Genomic DNA, 21,134 nt, shown 5'->3' with positions numbered 1-21,134 from the left:
ATCAGAGTATAGATGTATGCCCTCCCCCTGCCCCATGCCCAGGCTTCCCTTCTCATGGACACTGAGGAGGAATTCTTACTAAGGAAAGGCCTGGGAGTCCATGACCCCCTTCATTAAAAATAAATTCTGCTTGAGTCTCCTGATTCTAAATAGAAGAAAATGTAGATTTGGGGCAGAACCGAAGGGAAAGGGATTTCCCTTGGCAAATTATTTGCAATTTGTGGATTGGAGCTGACCCAGCTACAATTCCCACGTCATTGTGAGCACTGTCTAAAATGTGACCAGCTTATTAAAGAACAAGAGCTGGAGGCAATCCTCCCACAGGGACTCAATAAAACAGGAGCAGAGTTAAAACCCACCAGCTTCCTCCTCACTGTGTCTCAAATCCAGAGCTGGCTCAGTTGGCACCCACAGGTAACATGGCGCTTCCTGGGCAGCCACTTCCTGTGACTGTGGGAATAGGAGTGAGCATATTTACAATTAGTTTGTGCCTTTCCTTAGGCATTATGAAAAGCTAGCTGTCATAAGTACTTACATGAAGTGGCCCTCAGACTATAACATGCGACAGTGCATGTCCTCAAGGGCCCTACCAGAAATCCTTAGTTGGGGGCCTGGCGTCTGCCTTTGGAACAGGTAATTCCGAAACAGGTGGTTCAGGGGCCACAGTCTAAGAAACACTAATGGACATGGCAAATGCACTGATTCCAAGTGGCTCCTTCAGCAGAGGTTTAAAGACACTGTTGTCATGGGCACATGTCCCCGGAGACCCAGTATCTCCTTCCTTAAGAGCAGCAGGGTCTGTTCACTGGCATAGTGAAAAACACGAGAAGGCTTTTTTGACTAAGAATATCTCCAAGGAGCTGCTGAATCTAAGTTCTGAATATTTTATCTTCTCCAGTACTATTTTTAAATCATGAACAGCACTTTCTGCGTTCAAATTTATTTATTTATTTTTTTTGATAAAGGAACCCTCCCAACCCCTACATCAGAGTGGCATGCTGGCAGCACATGAGAGTGCATGCAACGCCTATCTTCAGGGTCAATCCCATCAGAGTCCTGCTCTTCCCCAGCATCCATTCCCCATCCCCAAGTGCTATAAATGAGATAGGGGGACCCATTGAAAAAGGCTTTTAGAGGCTCCTGTGAGGTTTCCTTCATTAGGGCACTTCTGTGAACAAATCCTAAAGAAAATCAGAGGATTCCTAGCCCCCCATGCCTCTTATCATCTTTCTCAAATTTACTGGGGATCAAGGTGCGGCGGGGATCATAGGCCTTCAACAATGAAAATGACTGCATATGAAATGAATCTGAAAATTACATTTATTAAAACAAATACATTGCCCTTGTGGGATGAAAATGTGCACATCACATTCAGGTTTTCTCGCTTCAACATTTCTGTATTTCTCTTTTGTTGAAAGACAAACACTATAGATCTTATATAGAGAAAAATGCGAACAATTGTTGGTCTGGGAAAACATTAATGTATATGTAACAAATAACCATTGCCAGGAGCAGCTAGAAGCAAATATTACGTACACAAAAAGCACAAAATCCTCTAAGACGTCATGCTTAATTTCTCAAAGTTCGAAGAACTTTGAATGTGAGTGAATGAGTGTATAGAGAAATGGTTTTTATTTTTTCCTTGGTAAGCAAACTCTTTAAAATATTATTAGCAAAATTAGTCTTAATTCAAAGTACTTATTAGCAACTTCTTTGATTTAAATTAAATAGTACTTGGCTTGAATTGGAGAAAAAAATAGAAACCAGAGTTAATACTGAGGATTTTGCAAAATTGTTTTTTTTTTCTTCCTAGAGTTTGCATTTTTAAGTATAAAGGATATGTTACTACTTAAGTAATTCCACAGCCTATTTTCATTACTATCCAATACATTTCATACAGAGATTGGGGCTTGGAATAACTAAGTTTTACTTTTAGTTATTCCTTAAGATAAAATTATGCTGGTGAAAATGATTGAGTTTTTAAAAGAATTAAAGCTCTTCAGAGGTATAAGGAATCCAAAGGTAATTCCCCTTCACAAGAAAACATACCAACAAGTTCAAACTCATATAAAGACTCTGATATTATAAATCTATACTGTGGGACACAAAATTATGAAAAAGCCAGAATATTTTCCTTATTTCAGATGGGCTGTATATTTTCTGCTTTCTCCTTTTGTAAACAAGGTCACACACACTTTGGAACTTCCTAACTTCATTACCACAGCTGCATTTTGGAGCTACCTAAAAACTTCAATGCCACTGTAATTACTTGAAGATATAGATTTACATGAAAGTATAGAGCCCTTCTGAGAAGATTAAATGGTATGAATTGTGAAAATCATCAGGGTATCATAATGACGCCTTAATCACTACCAAAGAATGCTTTTATTCATAGTTGTTTTTATGTGACCCCATATTCAAGTCATATTTTGGCTCATTTTAGAAATGTGACAGCTGATTTTACAGTATCACTAACCCAATGGTACAACACTGTAGTTTAAGAAATACTCTGCTAGGGCTTTTTTCCCCTCTAAATCTTCATCAGTGTCCCACTGACTATAACACAGTTCCAAAGTTTGAAACGAGCATCTGGTTATAGAAGTGTACTCATCCATCTCGAAATATGTCAGGATTCTCTTCCTATTATCCCAGGCATGAGCTTTAATTGGATGTACAGCTCAGGAAAACATTTACTGAGCCTGTTTCAAAATTTGTTTTTGGCACAGTAAGTCTTTTCATCTTCGCTTTTTCTCCCTCTCCGAAAAAAATTTTTTAATGGGAACAAAAGAATAGAAAGAGAGGAAAATAAAATTAATTTAGAAGTGGGCTTTGAAATTTGAAAGCAAACAAGATGTTAAGGATGGCCCTCTTTTGCCTGGGAATGACACAGAGAAAAGTAAAAAGGGCAGGGTCTCCTATTACTGGTAGAGGCTAGAGCTACATTGAAAAATCACTTTCAATATCATCTCTTGGGAAAAGAGAGATCTAGCTACAAGGAAATGGTAAACAAAGACTGAGAGAGGAAAAAAATAAGGTGCAGAGAACAAAGAAAATATCCCCTTGAAAAATGTATTGGGTGAGAAATGATGACTGCCTCTGTGGAAAAGAGAGCCAGAACATTCTCTAGTGGAGCTGGATGGGGTGGAGTCTGCATCTGCCTCCTTCTTCCTGCCAGCCAACAGCTGGGACACTGAGAATGGGTATTCGCTGGAGCCATGGATTTAGTTCTCCTATTACTGGAACAACCTAGGGTCATGTTTTTCTTGTTAAGAAGAGCACGGAAGCATTCTTTTAGTCTAGAATTTCCACAATTCAGGGTAAGAGGGAATTTGCTCTACCCTTTGATGAAAGCACTCCAACTCATGGTGAATCCTTACCTCTCCTGTTTGGCAGTACCTGTGTTGCCCTGGGTCTTGGATCAAACCAAAATGCTTTGTATACTGGAAAGAATATTGAAGAGGCATTTATGCCAGTTTTAACTGGAGGTACTTTAGGCATGGCTAAGGCTCTGAAGTAATCTCAATTTTCAGAAATACTGAGGGATTTTTTTTTCCCCCTCAGCCTCTTTTCTCTTTCATTCCATTTCCTGATTTTATAGTAAAACAACAAAACTTCTGAATGGATGTAACATAGGGACATTTTCATGCACTATTATCCCAAAATTGTCACAAATATATGAAAGCACCAGTCACAACACATGATTTACTTTACTTGCAGGATCAAAGCTATCATGTACAATGTTAGAGTAATGATAAACGAATACAGACAACCGGAACTGCTGTTGTTGCCATGAGGATAAACCATGGGAACATCTCCCTAAACATTTTGGACACATCCTTGGAGTTTGGTCTTACAGACTAGTCCGGTCTATTCTCAGTACTACTCTAACTGGGGTGGGAAGGTGGAGGGGGGGTGTGGTAGAGAGGGGTAGGAAGAGAGAAAAAAGAAAAAGAAAGGCACAAAGACTCAACAGCAACACCAACACCATCCAACAAAACCTCAGCTACACTGGACAACTCAGCTGATCAAAGGGTATTCTAAAGCAATTTCCATGCCAAGAAAAGTCATATGTATCTTAGTACAGAACAGCCATCTGTTTTGATTTTTATTTTTTAGGTATGAAGCAGAAATGAAAAGTCTGGGAGGGGTAGCAGAATGGAAATGACACATATTTATCTTTACATATCCCCCTCCTCCAGGCAGTTCTGCAGGTATCAGACCTCTTAATGCAGGATGTGGATCGGCTTTCGTTCTCATAAAGGGGACCAGATCTTTAAACATGCATAGCCTGGAGTTTCCAGGATGGTTCTCTTCACTCTCTTTAAATGCTGTGGACTAGAAAGGCGCCCACTTTGCTAAAAACTCTACATCAGTGTCCCAGGAGCCCCAAGGCTCTTCAGGTTCCTCTCGAAGACTTAAAGGATGGCACAGAAAAACTTCTTCTCCCTAAATGGGTTCTCTGAAGCCGGAACAGGGGTCAGAAGGGGATCTTCCTTGGCATGCGCTTCACAGTAGGCCATCAAGTCTGCAGCTGCCTTGGATACCTGGGAAGGAAGACAAAAACAACCGAAACTTTAGATTAGGGTGTTGGCAAGGGTGCAGTCAATCAAGGTCCAGGCTTTGGTTGTTCAACTGCCCTCAAGGATTTGGATTTAAATCTTTGCTCCACCACTTTTATTAGCTTGGATTAAAGCGAAGAAAGACATTCAGCCTCTATTGGCCTGTGTGTCCTCATCTGCAGAGAAGGTGATGATGTTGATCTCACAGGATTGTTGAAAGTAGGTCTGTGACCAGGGTGAGGTGAGACACTAAGGGCATAAAATTGAAGGGGGCACTCACTGTCAGGGTCACACCAGAGTCAAGCTTGCATTTGTACAGCCCTGACAGTAGGTTTCTTCTTCAGCAAGTTCCTATATAATCCTAACTCTGGCTGCCAGGGTTAAATGAGATCATGCATGTAAATCATTTAGTACCTGGAACGCAGTTAGCTTTTCACACAGTTGAGTCATTATTATCATTCTGTAGTTGTGCCTTTCTACTTCTTCTTGTGCTAGTGATCCCTAAAGTCACACTAATTTCTTTTAACAATTATTATCTTGTCCTCAAAAGTTTTGAAATCTGGCATTGATTTGGTCTCCTCTGGGTGAAAGTCCTCTTGGGCATTCATTTCCAGGAGAGATAGGCTTCATCCACATTAGAGATTTGCCTTGGCAAATAATTTTCCTTCATAGTCAGCTTATCTAGAGTTTCTAAAAATTTTTCAGCTGCCTTCACATCAGGATTTGAAGACTCACCATATACTTTCGCAGTATGTGAAAAATGATTGAGTCATTTGAACCACACAGAGTAAGCAATAAATTCAACATCATAGTCAGGTCCAGCCTTTCCTTTCAACATCAAACAATGTTTTTGCTCTGGTTGTGATGGTGAAGGAGCTGAGAGGGTTATATTTCTGTGTCGGATCTTCTTCAATTCAAATCATTGGAAGTATCTCCACACCTGATAATAGTCCCCTCTCAAAGTTTTGTTAGTTATTTTTGCTTTCAATGAAGCAGGACCTTTACCAATTTTCATCACTTTGTTCTTATTCTTCAAGATCATAGCTATTGTGGAATGGGACATATGTGAATGTTGAGTGATAACCTCACTGATTTTCCTCTTTCACAGTCCTTAATCATTTTTAACTTCATTTCCAGGGCAATCACTCAACACGGACTCTTACTGGCAACATTAGCCTTGAATTTTGTATGCTTGGGGGCCTGGATGAACAAAATAAAATGTGATTAAAGCAAGTAAAAAAGGAAAATTATGCTCTCAAGAAACACAGTAACAAGACTTGTATGAGGCTGCTACAGGTGTAAATGCTATGATGTCACTAGGCCATAGGGAATTTGGAGCAGTGTCACACATTGGTCTATCATGGACCAAATATCCTTATGTGGCATATGCCTGTATGATATATATCGTCAATACGTTATCATTTATCACACATTTCTTCAACCAAACATTATTCCCTTTAGGGAATTCCACTGGAAGTCTGGTCAGTGAGTTTGGCGAGGCTGTAATTTCTCACATTTCTGTAGTTCCTTGTTGGGAGTTGCTTGGGTTATCTTTCTTTGACCAGTGCAAACAATGGCAAATTTTTACTTCCTAAGGTAGATTTAATTTTGGGGAAGTAAGTTAAAAATCATTGGTAGTCACAGCTGAGAACTGGGTGATGATCCACGTAAGGAATGCCACTGGGGTGAAAACCCATAAAAACAAGTCAATTTCTTACGTGACATAACACACTTGCTTTGGGAATCACTCCAAAAGATTTTTCCACATTACTGTACACTATGATAGCCTTCCTAGTGATCACTGAAAGAACAATTCTCTGTAAAAGTGGGTTAGATTATATTGTTAAAGAGATTCACTGCCTCTCCTTGCATACCCACACAATGACATCAGACTTGCTCTGGCCAATGATATGTGAACAGAAGTGATGCGGATTGCTTTGGGGCAGAAGCTTCAAGAGCCAATGCACACTTAGCCATGTTCTTTCCCCTCTGCTGCTTTGTCCAAATGAAATAATTTACTCCTAATTGATTCATAAAAGACATAGTGGTCGTACCCCTGGATTTGTTCCTTGTCCAGGGTTGAGTTGGTCAGAACTTTGTCACTTCAATGTTATTGTTTACTGGTGGAATTGAGAATTGCACCTTCTAATCCTGTGAATCTTTTGAATCTGTTTCCTTAATCACAGACCAGATAGAGAATGCTGCATCTGCCAGGGTCCCTGACAAAGGTTACTTGTGTGTATGGGGGCAGGGAAGGGAGTTGTGGAGGTATGGGTGAGATCATTTAAGATCTACTCTTTCAGCAACTTGTAAGTATCTAATATAGTATCGTTAACTAGAGTCACCATACTGTACATTTGCTTATCATTTAACTGGAAATTTTTACCCTTTGGCCAATATCTTCTCATTTTACTCACTCCCTACCCGTACCCAAGACAATGGCAATCACCATTTTAGTCTGCTTTTTTGAGTTTGGCTTTTTAAAAGTCCACATTTATTTATTTTTTTATGATAAAATTAATTTTATTATGCTCACTTTAATAATATTACATTTGAGATATATATATACACACACACAGATAGTGAATATTCTATAGTTCTTGCCATACTGTCTATCCAGAATTCAGATGAGATCATACAGTATCTTTCCCTGTTTGACTTCTCTCCCTTATTATAACGCCTTCAAGTTTCATTCACATTGTCACAAATGGTAGGATTTCCTTTTTTCTGGTGGTGGAATAATAATCCATTGTACATATATATCACATCTTTATTCATTCAATCATTGATGAATTAGGTTGCTTCCATATCTTGGTTAGTCATATATTGTGAGTTAATGCTGCAATGAACAGGAAAGTGCAGATAACTCTTAAGATCCTGATTTCCTTTCCTTTGGAAAAATACTCAGAGATGGGTTTACTGGTTCATATGGTAGTTCTATTTTTGGTATTTTAAGGAGCCTCTACTGTTTTCTATAATGACTATACCAACTTACATTCCCAATAGTCCAGCAGGTTCTCTTTCCTCCACATCCTTTACAACACTAATTTCTTGTCTTTTTTATAATAACCAGTCTAACAAGTGTGAGGCAATATCTCATTATGATTTTGATTTGCATTTCCATGATTTATAACACTGAGCATTTTTTCATGTGCTATTAGTCACTTAAATGTTTTCTTTGAAAATTTCCTATTCCGTTCCTCTGCCTATTTAAAATCCTATTTTTGTTATTGATTTGTAGAAATTCCTTATGAATTTTGGATATTAACTCCTTATCAGATGTATGGTTTACAAATATTTTCTTCCATTTCCTAAGTTGCCTCTCCATTTTGTTGCTTGGTTCTTTTGCTGTGAAGAAATAGTTTAGTTTCAGGTAGACCCACTTATTTTTTGTGCTTTTTTTGCAAGAGTTTTGTTTTGTTGAGTTTTTTTTGCTTGTTTTGCTTTATTTTTGTGTCAAGAAAGTATTGCTAAGACCCAAGTCTAGGAGATTACCTCCTATGTTTTCTTTTCAGAATTTTATGATTCCAAATCTTATATATAAGTCTTAGATCCATTTTGAGTTAATTTTTGTGAGTGGTATAAGATAGAATCCAATTTCATTCTTTCACATATAATTATCCATTCTTCCCAGCACCATTTATTTGAAGAGAGTATCCTTTCCCATTGAATAATCTTGGTTTCCCTCACCAAATATTAATTGATGGTATATGAATAATTTTTGGCTGTTGGTTGTGTTCCACTGGTCTATGTGTCTATTTTTATGCCATGTTATAGTTTTACAATAAAGTTTGAAATCAGGAAACTATGATATCTCCAGTTGTGTTCTTTCTCAGAATTACTTTTTAATCTTTTGTAGTTCTTATATGAATTAAATATAATTTTTCCTATTTTTATAGAGAACACCACTGGAATTTTGATTGTTTACATTGGACTCTATAGATGGCTAGTATGAATATTCCAGCAATATTAGCTCTTCTGATCCATTAACAGAGGATATCTTTCCATTTGCTTAGGTCTTCAATTTTTTTGATCAAATTTTATCGTTTTCAGTGTACAGATCTTTTACCAATGTTGGAAAATTTATTGCCCAGTATCTTATTATGTTTGATGTTTTTGTGAATGGGAATTTCTTTCTTTAATAGCTTTCATTTTTAGCTATTTTGTTGTTAGTGTACAAAAACCCAAGTGATTTCTGTATATTGAATTTATATCCTGCTAATTTAGTGGACAGTTTTTTGGGTGGAATTTTTAGGATTTTCTATACATAGTATCATATTAACTTCAAACAGAGATAATTTTACTTCTTTCTTTACAATTTGTATACCTTTTATTTACTTTTTCTTTTACTGATTGGGTAGAAATTCCAATTCTGTCTTGAACAGGAGTAGTAGGAGTAGGGACCTTTGTGGTATTCCTGATCTGAAAGGAAAAACTTTCAGTCTTTTATCACTGAGTATGAAGTTAGCGGTAGGCTTGTCATATATGACCTTATATTGAGGTATATTCTTTCTATGCCAAAAATTCTGAATTTTTATCATGAAAGGGTGTTATATTTTGTTAAATGCCTTTCTGTATCAATTGAGATGATCATATGATTTTTATCTTTCACTCTATTATAATATTAGTTGATTTGTGTACATTGCACCAACCTTGCATAGCAGGGATAAATCCCACTTGATTGTGTGGTGTATGACCTTCTTAATGGCTGTTTAATTTGCTCTGCTAATATTTTATTGAGGAAATTTTGCATCAATATTTGCCTGTAGTATTGGCCTGCAGCTCTCTTTCCTTGTAATATCCTTACCTGGCCTTGATATCAGGTCTTGTAAAATTAGTTTGATAGCATTCCCTCCTTTTCAATTTTTTGGAAGAGTTTGAGTAGTATTGTTATTCTTTAAATGTTCTTTAGAGTTCATGATGAAAACCATGTCATCCTGGATATTTCTTTTGCAGAAGTTTTTGATTATTAACTCAATTTCCTTACATTTTACTAGTCTGTTCAGATTTTCTATTTCTTTATGATTTAGTATGTTGCTAGTAATTTGCACATTTTTTCTTCAGTTATCCAAGCTGTTGGCATATAATTGTTCATAGCAGTCTCTCATAATCCTTTATATTGCTATGATATCAATTGTAATGTCTCCTTTTTCATTTTCAAATTTTAATCCTCTATTTTTCTTGGTAAATCCAGTTAACCATTTGTCTATTTATTTTTAAAAAAGAACCCAGCTTTAATTTCATTGTTCATTGATCTTTCCTATTGTCCTTTTTAATTGTCACTTGTTTGGGCCTAATTTGTTCCTCTTTTTCTAGTTCCTTGAAGTAAAAAGTTAGAGTCTTTGAGATCTTTCTTTTCTTTTTAATATAGACATTTATTGCTATAAATTTCCCTCTTAGAACTACTTTTGTTACATCACATAAATTTTGGTTTGTCTTATTTTCATATTTGTTTGAAGATTTTTTTTTTTTTAAATTTCTTTTTTCTCCCTTCTTTGATTCACTGGTTGACTGTTCAGGAGGTTTTGTTTTTTTTTTTTTTTTTTAATTTCTTCATAGTTGTGATTTTTTCAGTTTTTCTCCTGTAATTTCTTTCTAATTTCCTATCATGCAGTTGGAAAAGATTCTTGGGGTTATTTTAACCTTCTTAAATGTGTTAAGACTTCTACAGTTGTTGGATGAAATGTTCTCATATATCTGTTAGGTCCATTTGGTCTAAAGTATAGTTCAAATTTAATATTTCCTGATTAGTTTTATATCTGGATTATCATTTCATTGATGAAAATAAGTTGTTGAAATCCTTTATTATTATTTTACTGTTAATTTCTCCCCTCATATCTATTAGTATTTGCTTAATATATTTAGGTGCTCTGATGTTGAGTATATATATTTCTAATTGTTTTGTCCTTTTGATGAAATGAATGACTCTTTTATAATTATATAATGACCTTTGTTTCTTGTTAGAGTTTTTGACTTAGAGTTCATTCATTAACAGGCATCACATTGCTTTTAAAAATATTTTTATTATGTTCTCATTTTGTTCCAGACATTGAGTTTCTCCTTTTGATCTCTTCTGATCTACACAATAATCCTGAAATAGGAACTATTATCTTGACTTTATAGATGAAAAATTGAGGCTCAGCAGATTGCAGGAGTTGTTCAATGTCATATAGCAAACCATGTGGCAAAACAAAAAATAACTTGAACCCTGATTCTTTGCCATTAAGAAAATATATCTACATCAGCTATTTACATACAAATTACTAAAATGGAGGGTTAGTTCCAAAGGTTGAAATTGAAATTCTTTGTGCATCTTTATGAAATGCTATGACAAAAAAAAAAAAAAGGAAGAAAGAAAAGGAAAACAGCCTGTTCTTGTCTTAGCTCCTCTAAATGAAAGCAAAGGACAGACTTTCGACTGAATCTCAATTACTCTTTTGTGTGCCTTTTCCTTGTTTGAGCCATAGTCATTATTACATCAAACAGGAGCTTAGCTGTAAGCAGCAGAGACTGCACAACAGTAATATCTACATTCACTTGCTAAAGAGTAGTATAATTATCCCTATTAATTTTTAGTGTCCACACACAAATATGTAGCAGGAATTTTGAAGTCTTTTTATGAGTTATGAGTATAGTGCTATATTTGGCAATATTAATAGCTTAGAGTTGTTCCATTATACCTGATTCTGAAAAGTTTTCTTCTCAAAATATGTTTTACCTTGTTTCCTCAACTAGATTATAATTGCCTGTGATCCACAGACCTAGACAATGTCAGAATCCTAGCAGTAATTAGAATAGCTGCTAATATTTATTAATGCTTTCTATATGTCAGATTTGTTCTAACCACCTTATATGTATCTAATTTAACTCTTAAAACAACAATATAGGTCATAGCTATTATTATCCTCATCTTAAATATGTCAAGTTTAGACTTCACTGGGTAGGTGTTCTATGTCTCTATGTTTCAGTATTTTTGACTTAATGTTTATATTCTTCTTTCTAATTCATAACTGTCATCTTTGTTCCCTTCTCTACAATCAATCACAGCAATGGTGTTCCTGGAAAATCTTGCTTTCTGACTATCCTGCTAATGTTTTGCACACAGTTTTTTATATTTTACATCGCTAGACCTACTTCTTTCATGGAGATATTCCTAGTACCTCTAAGCAATCTCTTCCTTTTCTATCCTGTTGATTCCTTCTACAAAAACATATGAAGTCTTGTCTTCTATTACCTTTCACAAGGCCTATTTCAAGGGTCCATATTCTGTCTCCATAATTACTGAAATAACTCTTACATAAAATGTGCTCTATTTGGGTTTCCCAAGTAATGTGCTATAGACCAAATGTTTGTGTCCTCTTTCCCACCCCATCCTGAATTCATATGTTTAAACCCCAACCTACAATGTCATGGTATTAGAAGGTGGGACATTTGAGAGGTGATCTGGTTATGAGAACAGAATCCTCATGAATGGGATGAGTGCACCCTTATAAGAGAGAACCCAGAGGACTTTCCCACCCCTTCTACCATGGGATGTAGACACAAAGACAGTTATCTATGAACCAGGAGGTAGGCCCTAATCAGATATAAAATCTTGACTTCCCAGCTTCCAGAACTGTGAAAAATAAATTTCTGTTGTTTACAAGCCATCCCAGTTTATGGTATTCTGTTATAGTAGTTCAAACAGATTAAAACAGAATTCATGGGTAGAACTTAGGGAATGAACTATGAACTTCAATTATAAAAGAAAATTTGCATCTTTATTTTCACTAACCTTAAATAGAAATTTAGCATTATTTCACATTACAGATGTAGACAACAAGCTACAGTAGCACTGGCAGTTCCTGTGACCTAGTTCAATAAAAGTCAGATTTTTTTACTGTAGGTATTTCACTTATAAATACATCACAAATGATTTTCTGAAAAATATTGTGATAAACTATATTTTAATATAATTAGCTTCCTTTGTAGTTTACAAACATTCTGAGAAGAGTACCAAACAGTATTTTAGCCATAGTCAAAAAGGTCTAGAACACAAAAAAAGTTAAGAATCTCAATTCTAAATAACTTTTGTACATTTAAGGCTGAGCTAAGAGTAGTATTCTCTATAATGCAGCTAGAAAAATATTTTAAAAATATAAATTGGTTAATGTCATAAACTATTTAAAATCTTCCCACCGCTTCCTATTATGATTTGTAGAAAACTGAAACAAAAAGAGCCTGTGAGTCCTGCTTGCTTTGGATCAGCACATCTCTCTAATTTCATGTTGTAGCATTATTCTCTTCCCTACATAGGTGCCCTCTAACTTTGTAAAAGCTCCAAGTTCCTTTCTTTCTCAGTGTATAACATATACAATCCCCTGGAACATTCTTCTCCCTATTTCCTCGTTAGGTTGATTCCTTCTCTTCCTTTAGGAGTGAGCTGAAATATTGCTACTTCTCTAAGTCTTGACTGACTACTTCATCCTACCGTGATTTTCCTCATTATTCTCTTTCAGAGCATCCCATATTTTTCCATCCCAGAAAAAACACTTATCACAATATATAATTAGGACCATTTTTTTTGTTTATATGTCATTTAATATGTCTTTCCCTTTAGGCACTACACTCTATGAAGGCAGGAATCACAACTACCTTATTCACCACTGTATAATCAGTGCCTGGCAGGTAGTAGGCACTCAATTGCTGAAGGAGTTCTCAGGCATAATCTATTCAACAGACACTCCATTCAACTACTATTTACTCAGTACCTACTATGCCAAGCACAGTTCTAGATGCTTAGGAAAATCAGAAAACAAATGCACAAAGATTCCTGCCCTTGTGGAACTTGCATAGTATTATGGAGTTCCAATTCTGAATACTATATACTAACAGAGTTCAATCAAATCCCAGCTTTAACTAAAAAACTGACAAGGCATATTAACAGATTTTTTTTATAATGTTACAGCACAGAGCAATGATCCCTGAGAAAAGGGAAGACAAGATAAGCCTTATAATTTCCCCAGCTCACTGCCTAAAAAAGTGTCCAGTCCATAGCACAGGGAGTAGGCACGGGACCATTCAGGAATCTTCCTGAGCTGAAGAATGAGAAACAGGGAAGGAAGACACACAACACAAACATACACACACAGCTATGGAGGTCTCCAGAAGATTCCTCTTAAATCTTTAGAATACTGATCTGCATATGAATACTGAGCTGCATATGTGTGGGGGGAAAATGCTTGAACCTATGCAAAGGATTTCAGGAAAGATGAAATGAAACAATCCCTAATGAGCCCAGAGGCTAGAGTAATTTGAGTCTCTGCTGGTTGGAATAGAACGACCTCATATCACAGAGAGGTTTGAATGGAGTCCTAAAATGGGCATTGCTTCAGTTGTTGTGGCCCCACCTATCAAAGTTTAAAAGTAAGCCTTGATTAGATCAAAATGTTTCTGAGTAACTTCACTGTACCCCAGAACAAACCCAACATTTAAAGGAATACAAAAAGAAATTCCAGCTTGCCACAGGTAACTTTTGTTTGGAATCAACAACTTTAAGAATCCCCCCCTTTTTTTTTTAAAGTCAGGCATGCAAATAAGTAGGAAACAAATATCTCTCATGTGGTGAGAAAAAGTAATCCCAAGACAAAGACTCAAAGTTGATGCAGATGATAAATTAGTAGATAAAGATGTTGTCAAAATAGTGTCCACTACTATAAACAGTGTCCATGTAATCAAGAAGATAGGGGAAAGTAAACAATAAAAAGAGACATGGAAGATATTTAAAAAGACCTAAATGCAATCTCTGGAGATTATAATTACACTGGAGGGATTTAGCATCAGATTAGATAATGCGGAAGAAAAGATAACTTGAAGACAACTATAGAAACTTCAAAAGGAAGCACAGAGAGATAATAGACTGAAAAAAAACCATAGAGCATACTTATACAATTTCAGGTGGCCTAAAATACATATAATTGGAATGTTTGAAGGAGTAGAGAGACAAAGTAGGTAGAGGGAAGAAAAATTATTTGAAGACAGAGTGACTCAAATTTTTCCAAATTTTTTTTCCCCCCCAATCAGGGCCTTTTTTAAAAATAATATTTATTTATTTTTAAAGATGTATTTATTTATACAAGCACTGGGTACAGTCAGAAGCACGGGAGGGTGAGAGAATTCACCAGAGCCAGAGCAGGGAGCAGAACAGGCAGAAGGACCTAAGTACACTGCTGAGGGGAGCAGCGGGCGGCAGGAGAGGTCTGCGCGCCATGTGGGACCCTCACCTGGTGGCCGGGGATGGAACTGGCACTGCAGAGGCTGCGGGCAGCTTCACAGCCCAGCACTCAACCGCTGCGCCACTGGGGAGGCCCAATTTTTCCAAATTTGATGAACATTACAAACCTACAGATTCAAGTAATTCAACAAATCCCAAATGAAGAAACATGAATCAAACTATACCAATGGACAGCATAATCAAATTGCTTATGTAGTATTTGAGTGGGAGAATGGAAAAATGGAACATAAAACATAATAAGTAGTTATAGACAATATTAGAAGATAGTGTTATAAAAAAAAGAAAAGTAGAGCAGGATAAAAGGAACTGACAGTGTGTGGATGTGGGGGTATAATAAGGAGCAGGTTGGAACAGGTTTTGTTGAGAAGATAATGAATCTTTGGGTAAAAGCTTAAAGAATGAAGGTAAAAATGAGAAAGAAAAGAGGAGACATTGACTTATATTTTAAAGGAGCTCTCTGAATGTTATGTTTAAAACAAGACTCTATGGGAGTCAAATGTAGAAGCACAGATTATCTTGGACACTATTGCTATCATCCAAGTGAGAGGTAACAGTGGTTCAGAATACAGTAATACTAGCAGAGGTGATACAAAGTGGTATAATTCTGGATAAAAAAATTGAATGTAGAATCACCAGGATTTTCTGATGGATTAGAAATCAGTACTTCGTAGTGGATTTAAAGGCTCATGGATGAGAAAAATGAAGAGTGATTCCAAATTTTTGGATTGAGTAAATGCAAAGATGGAGTTGCTATCATTTCAACTGGTTAAGGCTGCAGAGAGCAAAGTTCTTGTCGGGATGACCAGGATTTCAGTTTTAATAGGTTAAAATCAAAACATCTATTCATGAGATGTACGATGCTAGAGTCTGGAACCAGCAAAGCAAATTTAGAAGAAGTAGTCTATAAGAGTGGGGCACATTGAGAGCCAAATGAAGAAAGTACTTCGAGGCATCAAGAGACATTAATCCAGGTTAAATGTTCCAAATACATCAAGTAACGTTAAACCTGAGAACTATTAGATTTAGCAATCTGGAGTAACTGGTGACCTTGATGAGAGAAGGGTCAGTGGTGGGAAGGAAAGTCTCACTGCAATGGGTTTAAGAGTAAATAGGGTGGGCCTTCTCCTCCTTCTTCTTCTCCCTTAATAATTCTGTCTTAAAGTAGTTTTCCTCACCAGGTCAGTGCCCAAGATGGGTTGTCAGAGCTCCAGCAGGGTGAAGAGAGCTTTTGTGCAGGAGGAAGTCTGGGGAGGAGTGTGAGAAGCCAAGTGAGCTGTGGAAGGCATCCATGATGGCAAGGAGATGCTGTGGAGTAGAAACTTAGTTCTCTAAAGGGGATTCGACCAAACAAGAATAAGAGATGCCAGGCTCCTTATTGTCAGTAAATGGAGTTACAAATACAGAAAGTAGAAACCTGTGGTGTAGGGTAGTACCTGGTGGAGTTGGTGTGACCTCATAGTTCCATATCACATATAAATAAGTAAACAGAGATGTGGAACATTCTCTCCCCCCCCCTCTCTGTGTGTGTGTGTGTGTGTGTTCTTTAGCTCTGCCCACTGATAGAATCTACGAGCACCAAACTTCAGCAATTAGCACATGTAGCAACCAGAGCTTGATTTCTAAACACTATTCTTTTTTTTTTAATGTTTTTTTTTTTAAATATTTATTTATTTATTTATACAAGCACTGGGTACAGTCAGAAATGCGGGAGGGTGAGAGAATTCACCAGAGTCAGAGCAGGATGCAGAACAGGCAGAAGGACCGAAGTACACTGCTGAGGGGAGCAGCGGGCGGCAGGAGAGGTCTAGCGCGCCATGTGGGACCCTCCTCTGGTGGCAGGGGAGCAGCCGGGGATCGAACCGGCACTGCAGAGGCTGCGGGCAGCTTCGCAACCCAGCGCTCAACCGCCGCGCCACCAGGGAGGCCCTCTAAACACTATTCTTAAAGGAACTAGTGTTCTTTGGAGAAAAGGATGATCCAGGGTAGGGACAGGGAAATAACAAGAGAATCCTAGAACATCGTTTTGTGCCAAGAACTAAGGAAACAAATAATGATAAAGGCATGTCAAAAGGGCACTGTCACAAGCTTTTTAGTTTGCCAGTTCGAAAACTGAAATAAACAAGAATAGTAGTGGGTTACATACCAATGGATAAAAGAGGAAACCATGAAACCATACTAATGTAATTAAACAAATTTTACATAACAGAATGTTTGATGAAGATAGTTATATAGTCTTAAGATCCCTCCTCCAAACTCCAAATTTTATTAACTACAATGGGAAAAAGACTAACTTTACAGGGAGACTCCTGAAAACACTACTTTAATCAAGTTATCAACATTAACATCACCAGTGAGGACCCATTTGAAATCATATGCCTCTGATAGAATGCAATAAGACAAACTCCCGACAGTTCTGTGATGCTAATGCCATGGTTTTGTGACCTGAATTTAATCATTAAGAAATCTCAAACAAACCCAAATTGAGTAACACTATACAATATAAATAATCTTTGTAAATGTCAAGGTTATGAAAATCTAGGAAGTCTAAGGAACTGTGCCTGACAGCACAACTAAATGCAACATAATTTTGAGCTGGGACTTGCTCCTGAAAGGCTCATTATTGGGATGATTTGCAAAATTTAAGTGGAGTTTGAAGATTAGAAGGTTGCAATGTAGTAATGTCAATTTTGTTATTCTGATGGCTATGCTATGACTATATACCACACTTTTCCTTGCAGGAAATACACACTAATCTGTTGGTAACTTAATTCTCAGATGATTTAGGGGAAAGCAAAACTCTTTGAAATGTATTGAAAACTTTCCTGTATGTTTAGAGATTATTTCTGGAGTGAAAATAATTTTTAAAAAGAGAGAAATTAGGGATAGTAAATATAAGCAACATTTTCAAGAGTTAGGCTACAAAGTAGAACAAACAAATGAGTCAAAATGAGGGGTTTAAGAGCAAAAAATTAAAATTTTATGTAAGATGGAGAAATAACACTATGTTTGTATGCTGATGGAAATGATGAAATGGAGCAGAAGTGATGGCAGGTGGTGGTGGGGATGTGTCGTTGTTTAGGGACATCACATGTGAAACATAATGATAAGAACATGAAATCTCCCTAGATTAACAATGTTGAAACTCAGCTACCAAGTCATCTCACTAAACTAGACTAGGGTTAAGAACCAAGGAGTAAGAGAAGATGAACTCTAGATAGACCCAATAAAGGCTACCAGCCTCTGATTTTAACTCTGAAAAATCAGCAACCTGCTCTAGCAGATGCCCTGACCGCTCTGAGAAAAAACTGTTGTCAGTAAAAATAAAAACTAGACCCAAGAATCTAAACATAGTAAGTCTATCTTAATTACATCCTGAAACTGAGACACATCTTAAAATTGATGTTGCAAAATGCTTGCAAAGCATTAGGCAAAGATGTAAGCATGGACAGGTCATCACTGCCTATGTGTATGGGAAGTGTCTGTGTGTTTAGCCATTCAACCACTCTGTCAGTTGAGTTGCCTGTATAATGGAGTCATCCAGGGTTGACCACTTCAATTTTTGCTTAAAATGATTTTAAAGATTATACTGGGATTGGAGCTTGAAATGGGACCTTACAGTGAATGTCAGACATTGACTGTCACAGGCTTGGCATTATTACTATTTTTTTGTATTTCATTGAATATTCTTCTATTATCACAGTTTTATTTTGGTTATTTATATTCATTCTTATACATTTCTCCAAACCATAGATGTAATAGGAAATGTCTCATAGCCATGACTCCTGGCCAAGTATGTTACGCTTACTACATAAATGTAGCTTTAACAAGTGTCCATCGTAGCACCAGCAAGGATGCAAAGGAATAGAAACATGGTCTTAAATTATGAGGACTGTGTAGTTTCATTGGAAAAGTTTATCTGGTGAAGGTGAGATTAACTAGGAAATATGATCAGAACAGAAAAAGAGATTTATGGTCCAGTGGGGATTGGATCTGATCTCCAGTGTACGCTAGAGGAGTTAAGGATTGCATGATGTCTTAGTCCATTTAGGCTGCTATAACAAAATAGCATTGATAGGGTGAATTATAAACAATAGAATTTCTCCCATTTTTGGAGGCTGGGAAGTCTAAGATCAAGATGCAGACAGCTTCAGTTCCAGAGTGTGCCCACCTCCTGGTTCATAGATGGTTCTATGTAACCCTGCATGATGAAAGGGGCAAGGGAGCTCTCTGGGCAAGGCAGCATTCTCTTTTTTTATAAACATTGTATTACTCTTTACTGAGATAAGGTTGGTATATAATACCATATATGATTCAGGGGTACAGGTTCACACCTTCTCATATGTGTTACCACACCACACCCATCACCAAGGCATGTGGAATCTCTTTTACATGGGTATTAATCCTGTTCATTCAGTCTCTGCCCTCATGACCTAATCATCCCAAGGGCCCTACCTCCTAATAGCATCACATGGAGGTTAGCATTTCATTATATCCATTTTTTTTTTTGGGGGGGGACACAAACATTCAATCTATAGTAGACAGGAAGAGAATAAGAGAGAGAAGGTATTTTCTGAGGGACCTGGAACAACTCAAAGGTTAGGAATTTGCATAGCATTTCTTGGGCTAGTGAGGAGAGCAGTTGAAATAGTCTATTGGGTATGTTTGGGAGAGATGAGAAACAAGTTTGACATTTCTATGTGGGGTCAATCATTTTATCCATGTTCTTAATCTTTTGCTCTCACATCATGTTATTCTTCATGACATTAACAATGACCTTTGTCAAAGAGTATCTTCTCAGATCACAATGGGTTTTGCCATTCCTTAACTATCTGTCCCTTTTTAGCCACATGAGTGGCTTAATTTCTAAGAGCCTCATTTGTGCAAGGTGGTTCAATTCTAAAACCAGCCCACTGAAACTGCAGATGGCTCCTTATTGCTAGAACGAAGAGGCGAGTCCAGGAATATGGGATTGAGACTAAAAGGGGTTAAGTCAATCTATCTTCATGGAAGAATTGTGATATGTGACCCTAGTACCCACGGGCAGCCCATCTTATGTCTGCCATATGGAAGAGGCAGCTGACAAATCCACTCCTTCCAGGAAAAGAAAAAGGCAGATATACAGAGAGAAGCAGAGACATTTAAGGGAGCACTCACAGTTCCGGATGGCCTTCCAGTTCTCACTTCCTCTGCCTCCCCAGCTATATTTCTGCTCTTGGATTCTGAGACACCCTGTATCTTTTAAAATCAACCACCTCCCCCATGCCCTCTTGGCTTCAGCTAGCTTGTTAGGTTCCTATTATTAGAAACCCAAATAATCTTAATATAGTGATGAATAAACAGATTTACTGAAGTCCTGCTACCCTTTACTTTCGTACATGCTTTCTCAACTTGTGCTCTAAGGTCAAGCTTTCCTTCATTTTGCCTTTGCTTGGGATTAGTGTGAGACTACTGCTGTTTCATATATTTGCATGTCAGCCTCTCCAATCCTTCTCTGTCCCTTCTTCCAGACCCCTTTCCAGCTTCCTTGATTTCTTTTTACTTTCTATCAGTGAATGAAATGCTAGCAAAGAAATATATAAAGGTTGGAAGTATAATTCATGTATATCTAAGGTTTATGAACAGATAATGGATTTCTTAGCCTAAATCTTCCAAGATCTGTGATACAGAGAAGACAAGAAGGTTTAAAAATGAATGCATTTTTCAGATCCTCTTACAGAGGGTCACTCTGTGCAGCCAAGTTATTCTGGAGGCCACAGGAGGCCAGTAGGAGGGTTTGTTCCTGCTGAAGAGACCTCTGGCAGGTCCAGTTCCAGTGGTATCCCCCTCCTTTTTCCCTATTCCTATGTCTTCAGCCCAGAAGTCTGCCAGATGTATATAAATCTGCCCATTAGAGCTTGAAGAGGTCACCACTGACTGGACAATCACAAAGCTGGCATCTCCAGAGAGAAGCCCCTTCCTGCTGAAAAGATGCTGCTGAAAGGATGCTGCACTGAAAGGAGATGCTCTGATGCTTGAAGCCTGTAAGAGATTCCTACAGGCAGATCACCAAGCCCTAAGCCAGCTAGCTGACAACTGTGTCAACACAGTTGCAGTTTTACCCAACAGCTAAACTAAAAATAATCTGTCACTTTACCACAGCATGCCTGCCTGGCTCTGATGCACAGAGCAAATGCCGAAACACAGGCTGTTGCTGCATTTCCAGTAATTTAAGGTCTAATGACATCAAGAGGGCTTCAGAGATTTGAATGTGAAGATCACCAAGGGAGGCAATTGGTTACTTGGTGTTCATTTAATTAGACCAA

At 37.3% G+C, this 21,134-nt stretch overlaps 1 protein-coding gene across 3 annotated transcripts in view; it reads right to left on the bottom strand.

Moving 5' to 3' along the window:
- Nucleotides 1–1,284: 1,284 nt before the first annotated feature.
- The window catches only part of GNG2 (G protein subunit gamma 2), a 151,349-nt gene continuing 131,499 nt past the window's right edge, over nucleotides 1,285–21,134 (bottom strand). For all 3 annotated transcript variants that reach the window (XM_054690376.1, XM_037503335.2, XM_037503336.2), the window contains one exon: nucleotides 1,285–4,544. In XM_054690376.1, the coding sequence (XP_054546351.1) occupies nucleotides 4,416–4,544 (129 nt within the window). In that variant the 3' untranslated portion in view covers nucleotides 1,285–4,415. The remainder of the gene's footprint in view (nucleotides 4,545–21,134) is intronic.

Source organism: Talpa occidentalis, unplaced genomic scaffold, assembly GCF_014898055.3.
Source record: "Talpa occidentalis isolate TD23 unplaced genomic scaffold, MPIMG_talOcc4v2.1 talOcc4.11, whole genome shotgun sequence".
Taxonomy (NCBI): Eukaryota; Metazoa; Chordata; class Mammalia; order Eulipotyphla; family Talpidae; genus Talpa; species Talpa occidentalis.
This window is presented reverse-complemented; position numbering and strand designations above follow the sequence as displayed.